The sequence below is a fragment of the Mobula birostris genome, chromosome 6 (assembly GCF_030028105.1).
Source record: "Mobula birostris isolate sMobBir1 chromosome 6, sMobBir1.hap1, whole genome shotgun sequence".
NCBI lineage: Eukaryota > Metazoa > Chordata > Chondrichthyes > Myliobatiformes > Myliobatidae > Mobula > Mobula birostris.
This window is the reverse complement of record NC_092375.1, coordinates 103319276-103337625: the sequence shown is the minus strand read 5'-3', so window position 1 is coordinate 103337625 and position 18350 is coordinate 103319276. Positions and strand designations below refer to the sequence as shown.

General features: G+C 43.3%; 1 protein-coding gene across 1 annotated transcript in view; it reads left to right on the top strand.

Moving 5' to 3' along the window:
* The first annotated feature begins 4366 nt into the window (after positions 1 to 4366).
* Positions 4367 to 18350, top strand: part of LOC140199243 (IQ calmodulin-binding motif-containing protein 1-like) — a 94917-nt gene continuing 80933 nt past the window's right edge. The window contains exons 1-3 of the mRNA XM_072260955.1: positions 4367 to 4456; positions 6343 to 6452; positions 10352 to 10514. Of these exons, the coding sequence (XP_072117056.1) occupies positions 4380 to 4456; positions 6343 to 6452; positions 10352 to 10514 (350 nt within the window). The 5' untranslated portion in view covers positions 4367 to 4379. The remainder of the gene's footprint in view (positions 4457 to 6342; positions 6453 to 10351; positions 10515 to 18350) is intronic.

Sequence of the window (18350 nt, the reverse complement as noted above, 5' to 3'; positions counted from 1 at the left end):
GCGCCGCTCAACCAAACTTTACGGCTCACGAGGGTGGAGACAATAACATGAACCCCGCCCACTTTTCTTTGACTTTTAATTTGCTACTGCTGGCGAATGAAGTTAAGCGGTCCATCTGACTGTCGTTTAATTGGTTTGCTCGGCTGTCCATCAAAGCACGATTGTCAGGGCGATTTTTAATTTTGGTTATGCCTCATTAACGCAGCTCTGCGGTGACGTCATGGGAGGGGGGTTGGGCTTGGGCGGGTTAGGACTCTCCCCCAAATTATTGTGGCAATATTCAATGAAGATCTTAATATGAATAAAAAGTTATTTCACAGTTTTTCAATAGGAATTCACTTTAATTCTTTCATTGATATGAAAGAGAAAATGTTGTTGTTTTGAAGAAACATTTAAGAGCCTAAGACGTTCAGCAGCACTTTTATGGTAATAGTAACAGTTGGAATAAAAGAAATAGGGACCGAAATAGACTTTAAGTATGGATCACATCCCAATAAGATCAAGACTGCTCCTCCATCCCTGCTCCACTGTCATAAGCTTTCCTCTATTTCTCAATTATCTATTCACCTTGCTCTTTTACTGACTTCATCAACTGATTGTGGAGATTACTAGCAAGGCTGGATAGCCTCACAGATGTTTTTAAAACACTGCTGGTCGAGGCAAGTGATGAGTAGGTCCCTGACGTACTTCAGAGATTTTAATGTCTGCCTTCAGGATATTAGGGAGTGAGTCACTCAATCTTAGACCTGTACTGTTGTCACAATATTTATCTGGCTGAAGCAGATGGATTTCTGGTCAATAGCACAGAATATTGCTGGTGGTGGGGGGGGGGGTTCAATTATGGTAATGTAATGCTCACAGAAAACAAACATCCCTTTTGGACCAACTCATTCACGCCAACCAAGGTGCCTATAGTCATATTTTATTGATCCCAGGGGAAACTGGTTTTTGTTACAGTTGCACCATAAATAATAAATAGTAATAGAACCATAAATAGTTAAATAGTAACATGTAAATTATGCCAGTAAATTATGAAATAAGACCAGGACCAGCCTATTGGCTCAAGGTGTCTGACCCTCCAAGGGAGGAGTTGTAATGTTTGATGGCCACAGGCAAGAATGACTTCCTATGACGCTCTGTGCTGCATCTCGGTGGAATGAGTCTCTGGCTGAATGTACTCCTGTGCCCACCCAGTACATTATGTAGTGGATGGGAGACACTGACCAAGATGGCATGCAACTTGGACAGCATCCTCTTTTCAGACACCACCGTGAGAGGGTCCAGTTTCATCCCCACAACATCACTGGCCTTACGAATGAGTTTGTTGATCCTGTTGGTGTCTGCTACCCTCAACCTGCTGCCCCAGCACACAACAGCAAATATGATAGCACTGGCCACCACAGACTCATAGAACATCCTCAGCATCGTCCGGCAGATGTTAAAGGACCTCAGTCTCCTCAGGAAATAGAGATGACACTGACCCTTCTTGTAGACAGCCTCAGTGTTCTTTGACCTGTCCAGTTTATTGTCAATTCGTATCCCCAGGTATTTGTAATCCTCCACCATGTCCACACTGACCCCCCGGATGGAAACAGGGGTCACCGGTACCTCAGCTCTCCTCAGGTCTACCACCAGCTGCTTAGTCTTTTTCACATTAAGCTGCAGATAATTCTGCTCACACCATGTGACAAAGTTTCCTACCGTAGCCCTGTACTCAACCTCATCTCCCTTGCTGATGCATCCAACTATGGCAGAGTCATCCCAAAACTTCTGAAGATGACAAGACTCCAGTTAGATAGATATTTACTTTACTGGTCCCAAAGGAAATTACAGTGTCACAGTAGCATTACAAGTGCCAAGTATAAATATTAGAAGAGAAGTAGAAAAGATAAAAAATAAGTTACCACGAACAGTCCAACAGGAGGGGATCTTCACTTCCCTGGCTATAGGTTCCCTCATTATAGAGCCTGAAGGCGGAGGGTAAGAATGACCTCATATAGTGCTCTTTGGAGCAGCGCAGTTGTCTTAGTATATTACTAAAAGTGCCAAGATGGCATGGAGAGGGTCAGAAACATTGTCCAGAATTACCAGGGTTTTCTGCAGGGTCCTTTGTTCTACAACAGCCTTCAGTGTGTCCAGTTTGACCCCTATAACAGAGCGAACTTTTCTAATCAGTATACTAAACCTGTTGGTATCACCCACGTTGATGCCATTGCCCCAGTACACCACCACAAAGAAGATTGTACTGGTGACACAGACTGATAGAACATGTGAAGGAGAGGGCTGCATTTTGCAAAGGACCTCAGTCTCCTCAGCTTCTGTGTTGGTGCTCTACTCAAGTCTGTCATCCAGGTGCATCTCCAGGTACTTGTAGGTCCTCACCACATTCACATCCTCACCATCAATAGTAACAGGGAGCAATGCAGGCTTAGTCTTCCTAAAGTCCATCACCATCTCCTTTGTCTTACTGATGTTGAGCTGCAGATGATTCAGCTTGCACCATTTGACAAAGTCCTCCACCAGGGTTGTGTATTCACTCTCCCTTCATATACCCAGTTATTGCTGAGTCATGTCTTCAGACATGACTCAGTGTTGTATCTAAAGTCCGAGGTATACAAGGTAAACAGGACAGGAGCCAATACAGTCCCCTGTGGGGCCCAGTGTTGCTTATAGCCATGTCTGACACACAGCTCTGAAGCCACACAAACTGTGGTCTGCCAGTGAGGTAGCCCATTATCCAGGATACAACGGAAATGCCAACCTCCATTGAATGGAGCTTTTCCTCCAGCAATGAGGGCTGTATGGTATTGAAGGCACTTGAGAAATCAAAAAAAAAAAGCCCTCTTAGTGCTGCCTTGCTTATCCAAATGGGAGTAGGCTCTGTTCAGCAGGTAGATGACAGCATCGTCAACTCCAATGTGCTCCTGGTAGGCAAACTGCAGGGTATCAAGGGCTGATCTGACCAGAGGTCAGAGACTCACATTGAAAATATGATGGAGAACTCCACACTGCTGCTCAGCACACTCCTTCAGGACCTTGCAGTTCACACCACCCGGTCCCAATGCATCGTCGTGTGAGTTTCCCCAGAGCCCTTCTCACCTGCTCAGTAGTGAAGGTGAGTCTGCATTGGGACTAATGTTAATGGCAGATGTCTCCCCCTTCTTTTTCTGTCCTAAAGAAGGGTCCTGGCCTGAGATGTCAACTGTTTATTCATTTCCTTAGCTGCTGTCTGACCCGCTGGGTTCCTCCAGCATTTTGTGTGTGTTATTTTGGAGTACCAGCATCTGCAGACTCTCTCATGTTCATATTAAGGGTGGATTGGGTCACTATTATTGGAAATAGGGGAGAATTGTTGAGGGTGGACAATGGTCCTGCTGCAGAATTTCAACCCAAAACATCCACAAATGTTGCTCATCCTGCTTAGTTCCTCTCGCAGATGCTAAAAATGACCAATACCAGGCATTGGCTGGAATGAATGTTGCTTGTTTCTCTGATGCTCTCAGGGCAAATGACATGTCTGTTCTGATCCTAAATATGGGTGTCTCCTACTTCCATATCTCACATTAAAGATTATTTACTTCTAAATACACCAACACACAATCTCACAGTTTAAAGTGTTATATAAATCAACGGATTTACAAGAGCCTAAAGTATTAATTAAATTATAAATGAATAATTATTGAATTGAATTGACTTTATTACTTAAACCCTTCATATACATGAGTAAAAATGTGTACGTTACGTCTCCCTCTAAATGTGCAATGTATAGTAATTCATAAATACAACAGGACAGTCACTATAACATAGAAATACAATTGTATCAGCGTGAGTTCATCAGTCTGATGCCCTGGTGGAAGAAGCTGTCCCGGAGCCTGTTGGTCCTGGCTTTTATGCTGCGGTATCGTTTCCGGATGGTAACCGCTGGAACAGTTTGTGGTTGGGGTGACTCGGGTACCCAATGATCCTTCGGGCCCTTTCTACACACCTGTCTCTGTAAATTATATAAATTTTGCAAGTCGAGAGGACAAAATGAACTGGAAAGATACAAATGCGTTACAAAATTTAAACCTAATAGTAGTATAATTAATGATTTTAAAAGTTGATCATAGAAGCGACCAAAGTGGGAAAAAATAATCGTAGATGGCAATTTCGGTAGCTATTTTAACAAAATGTCTTTAAAATTGAATTCGTTGTTTCGAAATTGATTTAGTTGTTTTAGTCAATAATGCGTATAAATGATTGTGTGGGTATAATAAGGAAAAGTGTACGTTTTGTTGGTGTTATTGAGGACAGGGCAGAATCTTTGCCGAAAGTGCGGCTGCAGAGCTGAGAAGCCTTCGTTGCCATGGAAACTGCAAGCCTCTGCGGCCTAGTGAACGATGGCGATCCGTGGCGACGGCAACTTGGCGTTGGGAGCGGGTGTGAGATCAGGATCGGGATCGCAACGAACTAACCGGTAAGCCAAGGCGAGGATTCGCCTATTCCAGCGGCGTGGCGCATGTATTTACCAGCGAGGATCTCCAGCTCGCCTGGCCCAGGAAAGCCTGTGGTGAGGTACCCACCGACTTACCCCGCGGGAAGTGGGGCTCCCCCCGGCAGCGTCCCCGGGAAGTGCCAGTTAAGCTCCAGCCAGAGACTTTAGGCTCAAGATTTTTTTGTGTGTAGAGCGCCTTTTTTGTATAGGAGCAGAGCTATTTGATCGCCTCCAATAAAAATGATCACCCATCCCGCATCCACTAGGGTGGCCTCAGTTAATGGTTTCTAATGATGCGTGTATCTGAAGCGGAGGACGCTTGGGGGACAGCTCATAGAGATTTGTAAGATTATGAGAGGAATAGAGAGAGGGGATAGCCAGTGTTCCCAAGTTTGAAATGTTTTATACCAGAGGTATTTAAGGTGAGAACAGGTAAATTTAAATGGGATGTGTTGGGCAAATTTTTGCCGTGGTGGGTGCCTGCATGCGCTGCCTGTGATGGTGGTGGAGGCGAATACGATAGAAATGTTCGAGAGGATCTTAGACGGGCACATAGCTGTGCAGGAAATGGAAGGGTATGGACATAGTATCGGTAGAAAGGATTAGTTTAGTTGGTCATTTTAATACTTAATTTTTGGTACAATATTGTGAGCCAAAAGGACTGCTCGTATGCTGTTCTGTTCTATGTTCTAGTGAGCTGTGCATTCAGAATCATTGAATATTTTCAAAGCATGGAATAACATTCATCCTGACGAAGGGTCTCGGCCTGAAACGTCGACTGTACCTCTTCCTAGAGATGCTGCCTGGCCTGCTGCGTTCACCAGCAACTTTTATGTGTGTTGCTTGAATTTCCAGCATCTGCAGAATTCCTGTTGTTTGCATATAAATTACATGTTGAGAAGTAATAAGGAGAGCTCCAGGAAACTGATCCCGAGGCAGGACTGCATCAGCCATGATAATGTTGAATGGTGTACAGGCTGGAGTGTCCATTTGGCCTACTTTTATGTTTTAGCCCACTGACTTTGAGACTGCTGCTCATGAAAGGTGATCCACGAATCCTGGTAGAATTAAGAAATCTGAAAAAAATTACATAGTTCAACTGCAATTTGTTAGTAAAATGTTTACAAGAAGTGAATGCAGTGTTCTAAGTTAAAAATAAATTTATTATCAAAGTACATATATATCGTCATATACTACTCTGAAATTAGTTTCCTTCCTTCCAGGCATTCACAGTAGAACAAAGAAATACAATGAAAATCAATGACACACAAGACTGACAAACGGTTGATGTCCTCTTGCACAATTTGTGCAGACACAAAAATAATAATAAATAAATAAATAAGACTGATAACTTGAGTTGTAGATTTCTTGAAAGTGAGTCCATAGGTTGCTGAATCAGTTCAGCATTGAGGTGAGTGAAGTTACTTCGGGGTCCTGATGGTTGAAGGGTAATAACAGTTCCTGAATCAGGTGGTGTGGGTCCTAAGGCTTCTGTTCTTCCTCCTGACGGTAGCAGCGAGAAGAGAGCATGGCCTAAATGGTGGGGGTCCGATGATGGAGACTGCTTTCCTATGACAGCATTCCTTGTATTGTCTAATGTAATCCCATTGTCAAACATTCAATACAAGAAGTGTGTGACTTTATTCTTCAACCAAAATAATTCTCTTGCAAATACTCTGCTGGAGGAACTCAGTGGGTCGAGCAACATCTATGAAGGGAAAGGAATTGTCAACTTTTGGGGTGAAAACACTGCATGTACAGACTTGTGTTTTCAAATAATTCTTTTACATTGGAAAAATATTTTGTTATTATGATGTGAATACTAGATTAAATTTATCAAACTGTCCTCTTCTGTGCTTTATGATCAGGGCCAGTTTGGATCAAGATTCAGAAGTGAATTCAGAAGTTTATAACTTGGCAGCCGAAGTTGCAGATTGTCCAGATAATAAGATTCCTGTGCTGCTGCTAAAGCTAAAAGGTGAGAAAGAAATGCCTTAGGACAAAATCAAGGACCCACAAGCATTCCTGTATCTTTTTCTTCTCTTCAGTGTGAGCTAACTCCAGCTGGAGTAATGTGCAACATAAAAAAAACACTAGAGGAGCTCAGTGGGTCAGACAGCATCTGTGGAAGCAAATGGACAGTTCATGTACTATGAGCTGAGCTGAGCTGTCTTGCTCTCCCAAATGCTAACTATTTCAATTCTCCTCCTTGTTCCCATACTGACGTCTGTTCTTAGCCTCTAATGCCTAGTTGGGGCTAACCACAAACTAGAGGAACAGCACCTTGTGTCACCTGACCTTTAACAGCATAAACTTATTTTTTCCATTAAGGGCTTGCTTTCCTTTGTGTGCCCTTATTGCTTGCTGTAACTGGAGTTCAGCATTCTGTAGTAGTGCAGTCACTTGTGTTGAGTATAATGTCCTCCTGAGGGGTTGCCTATTGGGTCTTCAGGCGGACGTTGAACCACATATTCTGGTATCACCACAGGACTTAATCCGGGATGTTAAGAGTGGTTTCCCTTAATGGAGAATGCCTGTGTGCGACTTTGTATATACCGAGTGTTAGTTGCTAATTAGTGCTGATATCCAGATATATTTTAGGTTTTATTTAGAGATGCAGCACAGTAACAGGCCCCTTCCAGTCCAACGAGCCCATGTGACCAATTAACCTACTAACCTGTACATCTTTGGAATGTGGGAGGTAACCAGAGTAAACCCACGTGGTCAAGGGGAGATAGCCAAGTTGTCCATGATGCATGGTAATAGAAGTTGTAACTCAAAGGCAAAATACTGGAATGCTGGAAATCTGAAATGAAATAGAAAATTTGAAAAATGCTCAAATCAGGGAGAATCTTTTGAAAGGAAACTCATATCATTTCAGGTCAGTGATCTAATTAACTTGTAAATGATAGGGTCCAATGATCCTAGGTCTTCTCCCCTTTACCACTGAGGTAGATAGTTCTCCTTATACACAAAATCTACATACATTTGCAGAATCACACATTGTTCACTTTTAGAGATTAATTATCTTCATTTGTTACAAGTAATCGAAGCACACAATGAAATCTGTCATTTACGTCAACAACCAGCACAGTCTGAAGATGTGCTGGGGCAGTCCACAAGTGTCACCATGCTTCCGGCGCTAATAAGGCATGCACAAAACTTACAAACCCTAACCAGTACGTCTTTGGATTATGGATGGAAACTGGAACATCAAGATCGCTGGCACAGTAAAGTGTTACGCTAACCACTGTACTGTCGTGCCACTCCACCTCCTGCCACCCCACCCCATACCACACATGTTGCATTGTTAATAGAACATAGAATAGTACAGCACAGTAACAGGCCCTTCAGCCCACAATGTTGTGCCGACCCTCAAACCCTGCCTCCCATACAGCCCCCCTCCTTAAATTCCTCCATATACCTGTCTAGTAGTCTCTTAAATTTCACTAGTGTATCTGCCTCCACCACTGACTCAGGCAGTGTATTCCACGCACCAACCACTCTCTGAGTAAAAAACCTTCCTTTAATATCCCCCTTGAACTTCCCACCCCTTACCTTAAAGCCATGTCCTCTTGTATTGAGCTGTGGTGCCCTGGGGAAGAGGCGCTGGCTGTCCACTCTACCTATTCCTCTTAATATCTTGTATACCTCTATCATGTCTCCTCTCATCCTCCTTCTCTCCAAAGAGTAAAGCCCTAGCTCCCTTAATCTCTGATCATAATCCATACTCTCTAAACCAGGCAGCATCCTGGTAAATCTCCTCTGTATCCTTTCCAATGCTTCCACATCCTTCCTATAATGAAGCGACCAGAACTGGACACAGTACTCCAAGTATGGCCTAACCAGAGTTTTATAGAGCTGCATCATTACCTCACGACTCTTAAACTCTATCCCTCGACTTATGAAAGCTAACACCCCATAAGCTTTCTTAACTACCCTATCTACCAGTGAGGCAACTTTCAGGGATCTGTGGACATGTACCCTGAGATCCCTCTGCTCCTCCACACTACCACATATCCTGCCATTTACTTTGTACTCTGCCTTGGAGTTTGTCTTTCCAAAGTGTACCACCTCACAGTTCTCCGGGTTGAACTCCGTCTGCCGCTTCTCAGCCCACTTCTGTATCCTATCAATGTCTCTTTGCAATCTTCAGCAATCCTCTACACTATCCACACCACCACCAACCTTTGTGTTGTCTGCAAACTTGCCAACCCACCTTTCTACCCCCACATCCAGGTCACTAATAAAAATCACGAAAAGTAGAGGTCCCAGAACAGATCCTTGTGGGACACCACTAGTCACAACCCTCCAATCTGAATATACTCCCTCTACCACGACCTCTGCTTTCTGCAGGCAAGCCAATTCTGAATCCACCTGGCCAAACTTCCCTGGATCCCATGCCTTCTGACTTTCTGAATAAGCCTACCATGTGGAACCTTGTCAAATGCCTTACTAAAATCCATGTCTGAAGCTATGTCCCCACTAAGTTCCTCTGTAGCCTTTCCCCTCTTTCTAAGTAACAAATCTCAGATACTGCTCTGCTCTTTCCAGTTTTGGCCTCTTGCTTGTCCTTGATTTTTTGCTACTCCAGACATGCCTTCCCTGTTGAATCCTTCATCTCTGACATTCTACCTTTCTCATATTTTGAAATGGAAGAAAAAAGACTTTCATTTGTACGTGCCTTTCATAGCCTGGAATCATCCCAGATTGCTTCCAGCTATTAAGGTTCATTACATTTCTAATGTAGGAAACACAATGCCCCATTTGTTCACAACAGGCTTACAAGGCTGCCTTGTGCATCAAAGACCAGATAAACCTGTTTTTGTAATGTTTATTTAGGGTAAACATTTGCCAGGACCCCAGGGGAAAACATCTTTGCTTTGCTTCTAAACACTGCCATGAGTTTGTTTATATACACCTAAGAGATGCAGTATTTCTTCTCTAAGACAGTATCTCCAGCACACTTTCAGAACTATACTAAAGTGTCTAACTCTTGAGTATTGGGCATGAGCATTGTCCACTGAGCCACAGGAAGCATCTGCAAATTCATTCAGTGACTCGACATTCCTTATACTTAAATATAGGTATAGACTTGACTGATCCATGAAGAAATCCAAAATATAGGTACTTAATTTTATTAAATTGGCAATAATCTGAATCCACTAAAATCAAATGGTAGTTACTTTTTAAATTGAAAATAGTTCATAGTGGGTCTGCACAGTTATGATAATATATTTTCTGCATGAAACCAACCTTCGCTATGCCACAGAGAACAAGTGGCATCTGCAAAACGAGACATAACAACCAAAAGTGGCCACTGAATATATGCTCATGGTCTGGTGCTGTAGCTCATCCAATAGAAGTTTTGATGTGTTTATGCATTCAGAAATGCTCTCCTGTACACCACTGTTGTAATGCATGGTTATTTGAGTTACTGGTGTCTTCCTGTCACTTAAGCCAGTCTGGCTCTCCTCTGACCTCTCTCATCAACAAGGTGTTTTCATCCACAGAACTGCCGCTCACTGGATGTTTTTTGTACCATTCTGTGTAAACTCTAGAAACTGGTATGCATGAAAATCCCAGGAGATCAACAGTTTCTGAGATACTCAACCACCCCGTCTGGCACCAATGATCATTCCACGGTCAATCACTTAGATTACATTTCACCCCATTCTGATGTTTGGCCTGAATAATGATGGCACCTCTTGATCATGTCTGCATGTTTTTATGCATTAAGTGGCTGATTAGATATTTGCATTAACATACAACTATACGTAATAAAATGTCCACTGAGTATATATTGTAGCATATTTGAGATTTCATTCCTGATGCGGCTTTAACTATTTTTCTTTTACCTTGCCACATATTTTACAGAAATCTTAAAAGAACCTCCCTTAGGAAGCAAAGAGTTAAAGAAGTTGAAGGAGGACATTTATTATTATGACCTAATTCAGTATTGCATACTAGTGCTTACACAAGACTACCGCAACATCCCAGGGAACTGGTTCACAGCTGTACAGCTGGCAGAGATACTCAGGTAAAGATCAGGGGTCTAATTTCTGTGACTGGTATTCAGCTTTGTTGCTATTGTGGTTCAACTAAGAAGTACTTTGTCTGTTATTGCACATTGCCATGAAAAGTATTTGGAAGAATTACACATTAAATAATGAAGACCGTAAAGACTTAGAAATAGAATTAGAATATTCTGCCCATTGAGTCTGCTCCACCATTCGAAACTTTCCCTCTCAACCCTATTCTCCTACCTTCTCCCTGTAATGTTTGATAACCTTACTAATGAGGAACTAATCAGCCTCTGCTTTAAATATACCCAATGACATGGCCTCCACAGCTGTCTGTGGCGATGAGTTCCACAGATTCTCCACCCTCTGGCTAAAGAAATTCCTCCTCATCTTTATTCTATAGTGATATCCTTCTATTATCTGGGGCTGTGCCCTCTGGTCCTAGACTCTCCCACTGCTACAATAAGCAGCCCACAGGAACTGTTCATGAATCAGAATCAGGTTTATTATCATCGGCATGCGATGTGAAATTTGTTAGCTTAGCAGCTGCTCAATGCAGTACATAATCTTGCAGAGACAGAAAAAAATAGTAATAATAAATAAAATAAAACAATAATAAACAAGTAAATTACACATATTAAATAGGTTATTAAAAATGTGCAAAAACAGAAATACTGTATATTAAAAAAGTGTAGTAGTGTCCAAAGCTTCAAAGTCCATTCAGGAATCGGATGGCAGAGGGGAAGAAGCTGTTCCTGAATCGCTGAGTGTGTGCTTTCAGGCTTCTGTACCTCCTACCTGATAACACTGAGAAAAGGGCATGCCCTGGGTGCTGGAGGTCCTCAATAATGGACGCTGCCTTTCTGAGACACCACTCCCTAAAGATGTCCTGGGTACTTTGTAGGCTAGTGCCCAAAATGGAGCTGACTAAATTTACAACCTTCTGCAGCTTCTTTCAGTCCTGTGCAGTAGCCCCTCCATATCAGACAGTGATGCAGCCTGTCCGAATGCTCTCCACAGTACATCTATAGAAGTTTTTGAGTGTATTTGTTGACATGCCAAATCGCTTCAAACTCCTAATAAAGTATAGCCACTGTCTTGCCTTCTTTATGACTACATCAGTGTGTTGGGACCAGGTTAGAGCCTCAGAGATCTTGACACCCAGGAACTTGAAACTGCTCACTCTCTCCGCTTCTGATCCCTGTATGAGGATTGGTATGTGTTCCTTCGTCTTACCCTTCCTGAAGTCCACAATCAGCTCTTTCGTCTTACTGATACTGAGTGCCAGGTTGTTGCTGCGGCACCATTACACTAGTTGGCATATCCCGCTCCTGTACGCCCTCTCGTCACCACCTGCGATTCTACCAACAATGGTTGTTTCATCAGCAAATTTATAGATGGTATTTGAACTATGCCTAGCCACACAGTCATGTGTATACGGAGAGCAGAGCATTGGGCTAGGCACATACCTCTGAGGTGCGCCAGTGTTGATCGTCAGCGAGGAGGATATGTTATCGCCAATCCGCATAGACTATGGACTCCGGTTAGGAAGTCGAGGATCCAATTACAGAGGGAGGTACAGAGGCCTATGTTCTGCAACTTCTCAATCAGGATTGTGGGAATGATGGTATTAAATGCTGAGTTATAGTCAATGAACAGCATCCTGACGTAGGTCTTTGTGTTGTCTTGGTGATCTAAGGTCGTGTGGAGAGCCATGGAGATTGTGTCTGCTGTTGACCTATTGTGACAATAGGCAAATTGCAATGGGTCCAAGTCCTCGTTGAGGCAGGAGTTCAGTCTAGTCACAACCAACCTCAAAGCATTTCATCACTGTCGATATGAGTGCTACCGGGTGGTGCAATTGGGAACTATTTTATTTTAAAATTAAGGCATTTATATAGTCTCGGATTGGCTCTTCAGCGGACTGAAAACTATAAACAAATTAGATTCCATAATCACTACACTGCAAGAAACTTTTCCCCATGTCAGAGGTTGGATAAAACTATAAGATGTAGGTTTATGGTAAGGGGGAAGAGATTCATAGGTAATATGCTGGGGATCTCCTTCACCCAGATAGTGGTATGTAGCTGGAGCATGCCTCAGAGAGTGTATAAATATGGTCACTTGAATTCCTCATCCCACTCCCACTCTGAATTATTTGTCCATGACTTCCTTTACTGCAACAGTGGAACCCAACACAAACTTGAAAAACAGGTCCTCATTTTTGTTACAGCCCCTTGTATTGAAATCTACGGCTTTAGGCAATTTGATTCTTTTTCCTTTTTTAGCTACTGGGAATGGAGCACTTGCCCAGCCTGGCCCACTGCTCTTGTCCTTGTGTTCTGTATTTCACAATCCCCACATTACTTTGTCCAGATCCAGATGAAGGATCTTGTACTCAGCATTCAGGTTCAATCTTCCAAAGTTTATCAGCTCATACTTCCCCAGATTGAACTCCATCTGCCACTTCTCTGCACCCTGATTATATCTTGTTGTAACACAAATGCTGGAGAAACTCAACAGATCCAGCAGCATCTATGGAAATGAGCAAACAGTCATCAGGGTCTCAGTCTGAAATATCGACTGTTTATTCATTTCCAGAGGTGCTGCCTGACCTGGGTTCCTCTAGCATTTTGTGTGTGATGCTCTGGATTTCAAGCACCTCTTGTGTTTATATCCTGTTGTAAACTATGACAATCTTATTATTATCAACAATACCACAAACCTTGGTGTTATCTGCAAAGTTGCTCCTTCACCCTTCCACTTTCTTTTCCAAGTCACTTATAAAAATTCAGAAAAGTAGGGCTCCCAGAAAAGATACCTGTGGAACACACCCCACCTACTAGCACCTTCTGTAGGAAAGCCAGTTCTGAATCCTTGCAGTAGGTTTCCATGTCTCATGACTGGATTGCCTCTAATCCCTATGGAGAATAGTTTTATTCTGCATAAGAATGTGAAAAGTTACGGCAGGTAGATGCGAATGTGATGAAGAGCAGACGAAGAGCAAAGGAACCTACTTTGCTCCTAATTGTCTTTTGCACGTTGGTTGTTCCACCCTCTTGGTTGTGTGCAGTTTTTCATTGATTGTATTTCGTTTCTTTATATTTATTGTGAATGCCTGCAAGAAAATATATGTACTTTGATAATAAATTTACGTTGATCATTGAACTTCTTGAAGAGGCATAGATCGAATGGACAGCCAGAGACTTCTTCCCAGGCCTGAAATGACTAATACAAAGGGGCATAATTTTACGGTGTTGTGAAAAATGTATAGGGAGGATGTCAGAGGCAAGTGTTTTACAGAGAATAGTAGGTGTATGGAATGCACTGCTAGGGATGGTGGTAGAGGCAGATACATTAGCGACATAAAAGGAGCACTGAGATAGGCTCCTAACTCATGATAGGATGGATGAGAGCAGAGTAGAGGGCTATACGGGAGGAAGGGGTTAGATTGATATTGCAGTAGATTAAAGGGTTGTCACATTAATGTGGGCCAAAGGGCCTGTACCGTTCTATGTTCTATAATGAAATCAACCATATGATCTCTGAATGAAATGTCTTTCTTTGTTAAGTTTCCTTTCACTATCAGCCTGGAACCTGCTCAAGGGTTCTTAAACCAAGCTATGAAAAATATAATGTATTTTGTTTAACAATCATGAATAATGGAATTGAATTGATTTGAATTGACTTTATTTCTTACATCCTTCACATACATAAGGAGTAAAAATGCTTACGCTACATCTCCGGCTAAGTGTGCAATGTGCAATTTATAGTAATTTGTAATAGATAGTATGTACAACAGCACAGTCAATATAGCATAGAAATAAAATTGTATCAGTGTGAATTAATCAGTCTGATGGCCTGGTGGAAGAAGCAGTCCCGGAGCCTGTTTGTCCTGGCTTTTATGTTGAGGTACTGTTTCTGTATGTTAGCAGCTGGAATAGTTTGTGGTTGGGATGACTCAGGTCCCCAGTGATCCTTCGAACACTTTTTACACACCTTTTACTGTAAACGCCCTGAATAGTGGGAAGTTCACAAAAACAGATGCGCTGGGCTGTCTGCACCAAACCCTGCAGTTCTGCCATTGAGGGAAGTACAGTTCCTGCACCAGGCAGTGATGCAGCCAGTCAAGATGCTCTCAATTGTGTCCCTGTAGAAAGTCCTCAGGATCTGGGGACTCATGTCAAACTTCTTCAACCACCTGAGGTGGAAGAGGGGCTGTTGTGTTTTTTTCACCACACAGCTGGTATGTACAGACTAAGTGAGGCCCCTTGGTGATGTGTATACCAAGGAAACTGTTCACCCTCTCAACTCCAGATCCATTGATGTCAATAGGTGTGAGCCTGTCTCTGTTCCTCCTGCAGTCCACAACCAGCTCCTTTGTTTTTGTGACGTTGAGGGAGAGGTTGTTTTCTTGACACCACTGTGTCAGGATGATGACTTCTCTATAGCTGCCTCGTTATTATTTGAGTTAAGGCCAATCAATGTAGTATCTTCGGCAAATTTAATTAGCAGATTGGAGCTGTGGGTGGCGACACAGTCATGGGTATACAAAGGGTAAAGGAGGAGGCTTAGGACATAGCCCTGAGGGACACCTGTGTTGAGGGACAGAGGGGCAGAGGTGAGGGAGCCAACTTGTACAGCTTGCTGGCAATCTGACAGGACGTCCAGGATCCAGCTGCACAAGGCAGGGTGAAGGCTTCTTGTCAAGGCTGGAGGGAATTATGGTGTTGAATGCTGAATTGTAGTCTAAGAACAGCATTCTCACATAAACATCCTTCTTCTCCAGATGTGTAAGGACGGTGTGTAGAGCTGTGGCTATTACATCATCTGTCGATTGGATGTGTCGGTAGGTGAATTGCAGGGGATCCAGTGTGGGTGGTTGCAAGCTGCAGATGTCGTCCTTGACCAGCCTCACAAAGCATTTGCTTATTATTGAGGTGAGTGTGACAGGACACCAGTCGTTCAGAGATGTTACCTTGGTCTTTTTAGGTACAAGGACAATGATGGATGTTTTGAAGCAGGAGGGCACTCTACACTGGGAGAGGGAGAGATTAAAAATGTCTGTAAACACACCTGCCAGTTGTGCCGCACACATCCTGAGTACCTGCCCTGGGACGCTGTCCTGTCCCTCAGCCTTGCAGCTGTCCACTCGTTGGAAACACCTGCATACTTCAGCCTCAGAGATGACCAAGGTGCAGGTCTCTTCGGTGGCTCTCCTCAGGGGCTCCGTGTTGGCGATATTAAACTGAGCGTAAAAATGATTTAACTCATCTGGGACAGAAGCAGCAATGTTGAAACTTTATAAAGCACTGGTGAGGGCTCACTTGGAGTATTGTGAGCAGTTTTGGGCCCCATATCTTAGAAAGGATGTGCTGGAACTGGAGAGGGTTCGAGGGAGGTTCATGAATGATTCCAGGATTGAGCAGCTTGTCATATAAAGAATGTCTGATGGCTCTGGGCCTGCATTCACTAGAATTCAGAAGGAGGAGAGATGACCTAATTGAAACCTATCAAATGGTGAAAACTTTGATAGAGTGGATGTGGAGAGTATGTTTCCTGTAGTATGAGAGTCTTAAGTCCTGAAGGCACCTCCTCAGAATAGAGGGGCATCCTTTTGGAACTGAGATGAGAAAGAATTTCTTCAGCCAGAAGGTGGTGCATCTGTGGAATCCTTTGTCACAGGCAGCTGTGGCGGCCAAGTCTTTTTGTATATTTAAGGCATAGGTTGATAGATTCTTGCTTGGTCAGGGCAAGAAGGGATATGGGGAGAAGGCAGGAGATTGGGGCTGAGAGGAAAATTGGATCAGCCTTGATGAAATGATGGAGCAGACTCAATGGGCCAAATGGCCTAATTCTGCTCCTATACTTTATGGTCCTATGGTCATGGGCGATCTTCTCCCTCTGCACTATCCCCATATTTCCTGATTCTTTACATATCCTCAACCTCTATTCTGAACAAACTGAATGAATAAGCCACCATCGACTTCTAAGATTCCTACCCTCTTTGTGAAGAATGCTGTCATAGATTCACACAGCAAAGAAACAGGACCTTCAGCCCAACTCATCGACAATTGCTTTTAAACATCTTCTCTGCATCCGCCGTGTCAAGCCCAATAAGAATTTAAATAAGATCACCTTTCTTTTTTTTAAATCTTAAAAGAATATAAGCCAAGAGCACTTCATCTCTCATATGCCAAACCTGCATCCCTGCAATGAGACTAGTGAATCTTTGCTGCACTCCCTCTGTAGATGAATTTCCTTTTCTTTTTTATTTCCTTTTTACTTAAGGAATAAAAAAAACTGCACAATTCTCCAGACTGCAGTCTTATAAGAATCCCAAGTAATTGTAGTAGATTCTCTTCATTCCAGCACTCAAATGGTCCTGTAATAAGGTAAAAGCAACATTAACTCTCCTCTTCCTCTTCCCACCCTGTCACTTGTAAAAATGCCATCCCCTTCTTTCAGTTCCTCAATCTTTGCTGCATCTGCTCTCATAGTGGGGCTTTTCGTTCCAGAACTAATGAAATGTCCTCCTTCAAAGAAAGGGGCTTCCCTCCCTCCACCATCAACACAGCCTTCACCCACATATCTTTTATTTCGAGCATGTCTGCCCTTACCCCATCCGCCCACTGCTACACCAGGGATAGGGTTCTTCTTGTCCTCATCTATCAGGTGTAGCACATAATTCTCTGTAACTTCCACCATCTCCAACAGGACCCCATCACCAAGCACATCTTTCCCTCGCCTCCCCCTCCCCATTTTCCACTTTCCACTTTCCACTGGGTTCAATCCCTACCCAACTCCCTTGTCCATACATCCCTCCCCACTGATCTCCCTCCTGGTACTTACCCTTGCAAGCAAAACAAGTGCCCCTACACCTCCACCCTCACCGCCATTCAAAGTCCCAAACAGTCCTTCCAGGTGAGACAACACCTATGAGTTCATTGGGGCCATCTACTGTATTTAGTGCTCCTTGTGTGGCCTCCTGTGTATTGGTGAGACCTGACTTAGATTGGGTGACCTCTTTGCCGAGCACCTACCCTCTGCTTGCCTACTGGGATCTCCCAGTAGCCACCAATTTCAATTCTACTTCTCATTCCCATTCTGACGTGTCAGTCCATGGCACGATGAGGCCACATTCAGGTTGGAGGAGCAACACCTTATATTATGTCTGGGTAGCCTCCAACCTGATGGCATGAACATTGATTTCTTGAACTTCCACAATTGCACCTTCACCATTCCCCGTTTCCCTCTCACACCTTATCTCCTTACCTGCCCATCACCTCCCTCCTTCCCTTTCTTCCATGGTCTATCTCCTATCGGATTCCCTCCCCACCGTTTCACCTATCACCTACCACCTTGTACTTCTTCCACCCCTCTCTCAACCTTTTTACTCTTACTTCCAATCTTTCTTTCCAGTCTTGAAGAAGGGTCTCAGCCCGAAACATCGACTGTTTACTCTTTTCCATAGATGCTCCCTGGCCTGCTGAGTTCCTCCAGCATTTTGTGTGGGTTGCTTGGATTTCCAGCATCTACCAGTTTTCTCGTGTTTGTGATTAACTGTCCTGTTTCAATGAGGATCAGCACTCATGGGGTTTTTTTGCTGCTTATAAAGATAATTCAGTTAAGTGCCTCAAACTTATTTATTTGATTTATATTATTGCTTGGATCCCTTGAATGGATTTGCAAGCCTTAGATTCAACTCTGGTACCTCAGGATGCTGGAGGAACTCAGTAGGTCAGGCAGTGTGTATGGAGAGTCAGCGTTTCCCAGCGAGACTCTTCATCAGGACCTTCATTATTGCTGTCTGAGTTACTGAGTTCCTCCAGTATTTCGTTTGTGTTATTCTG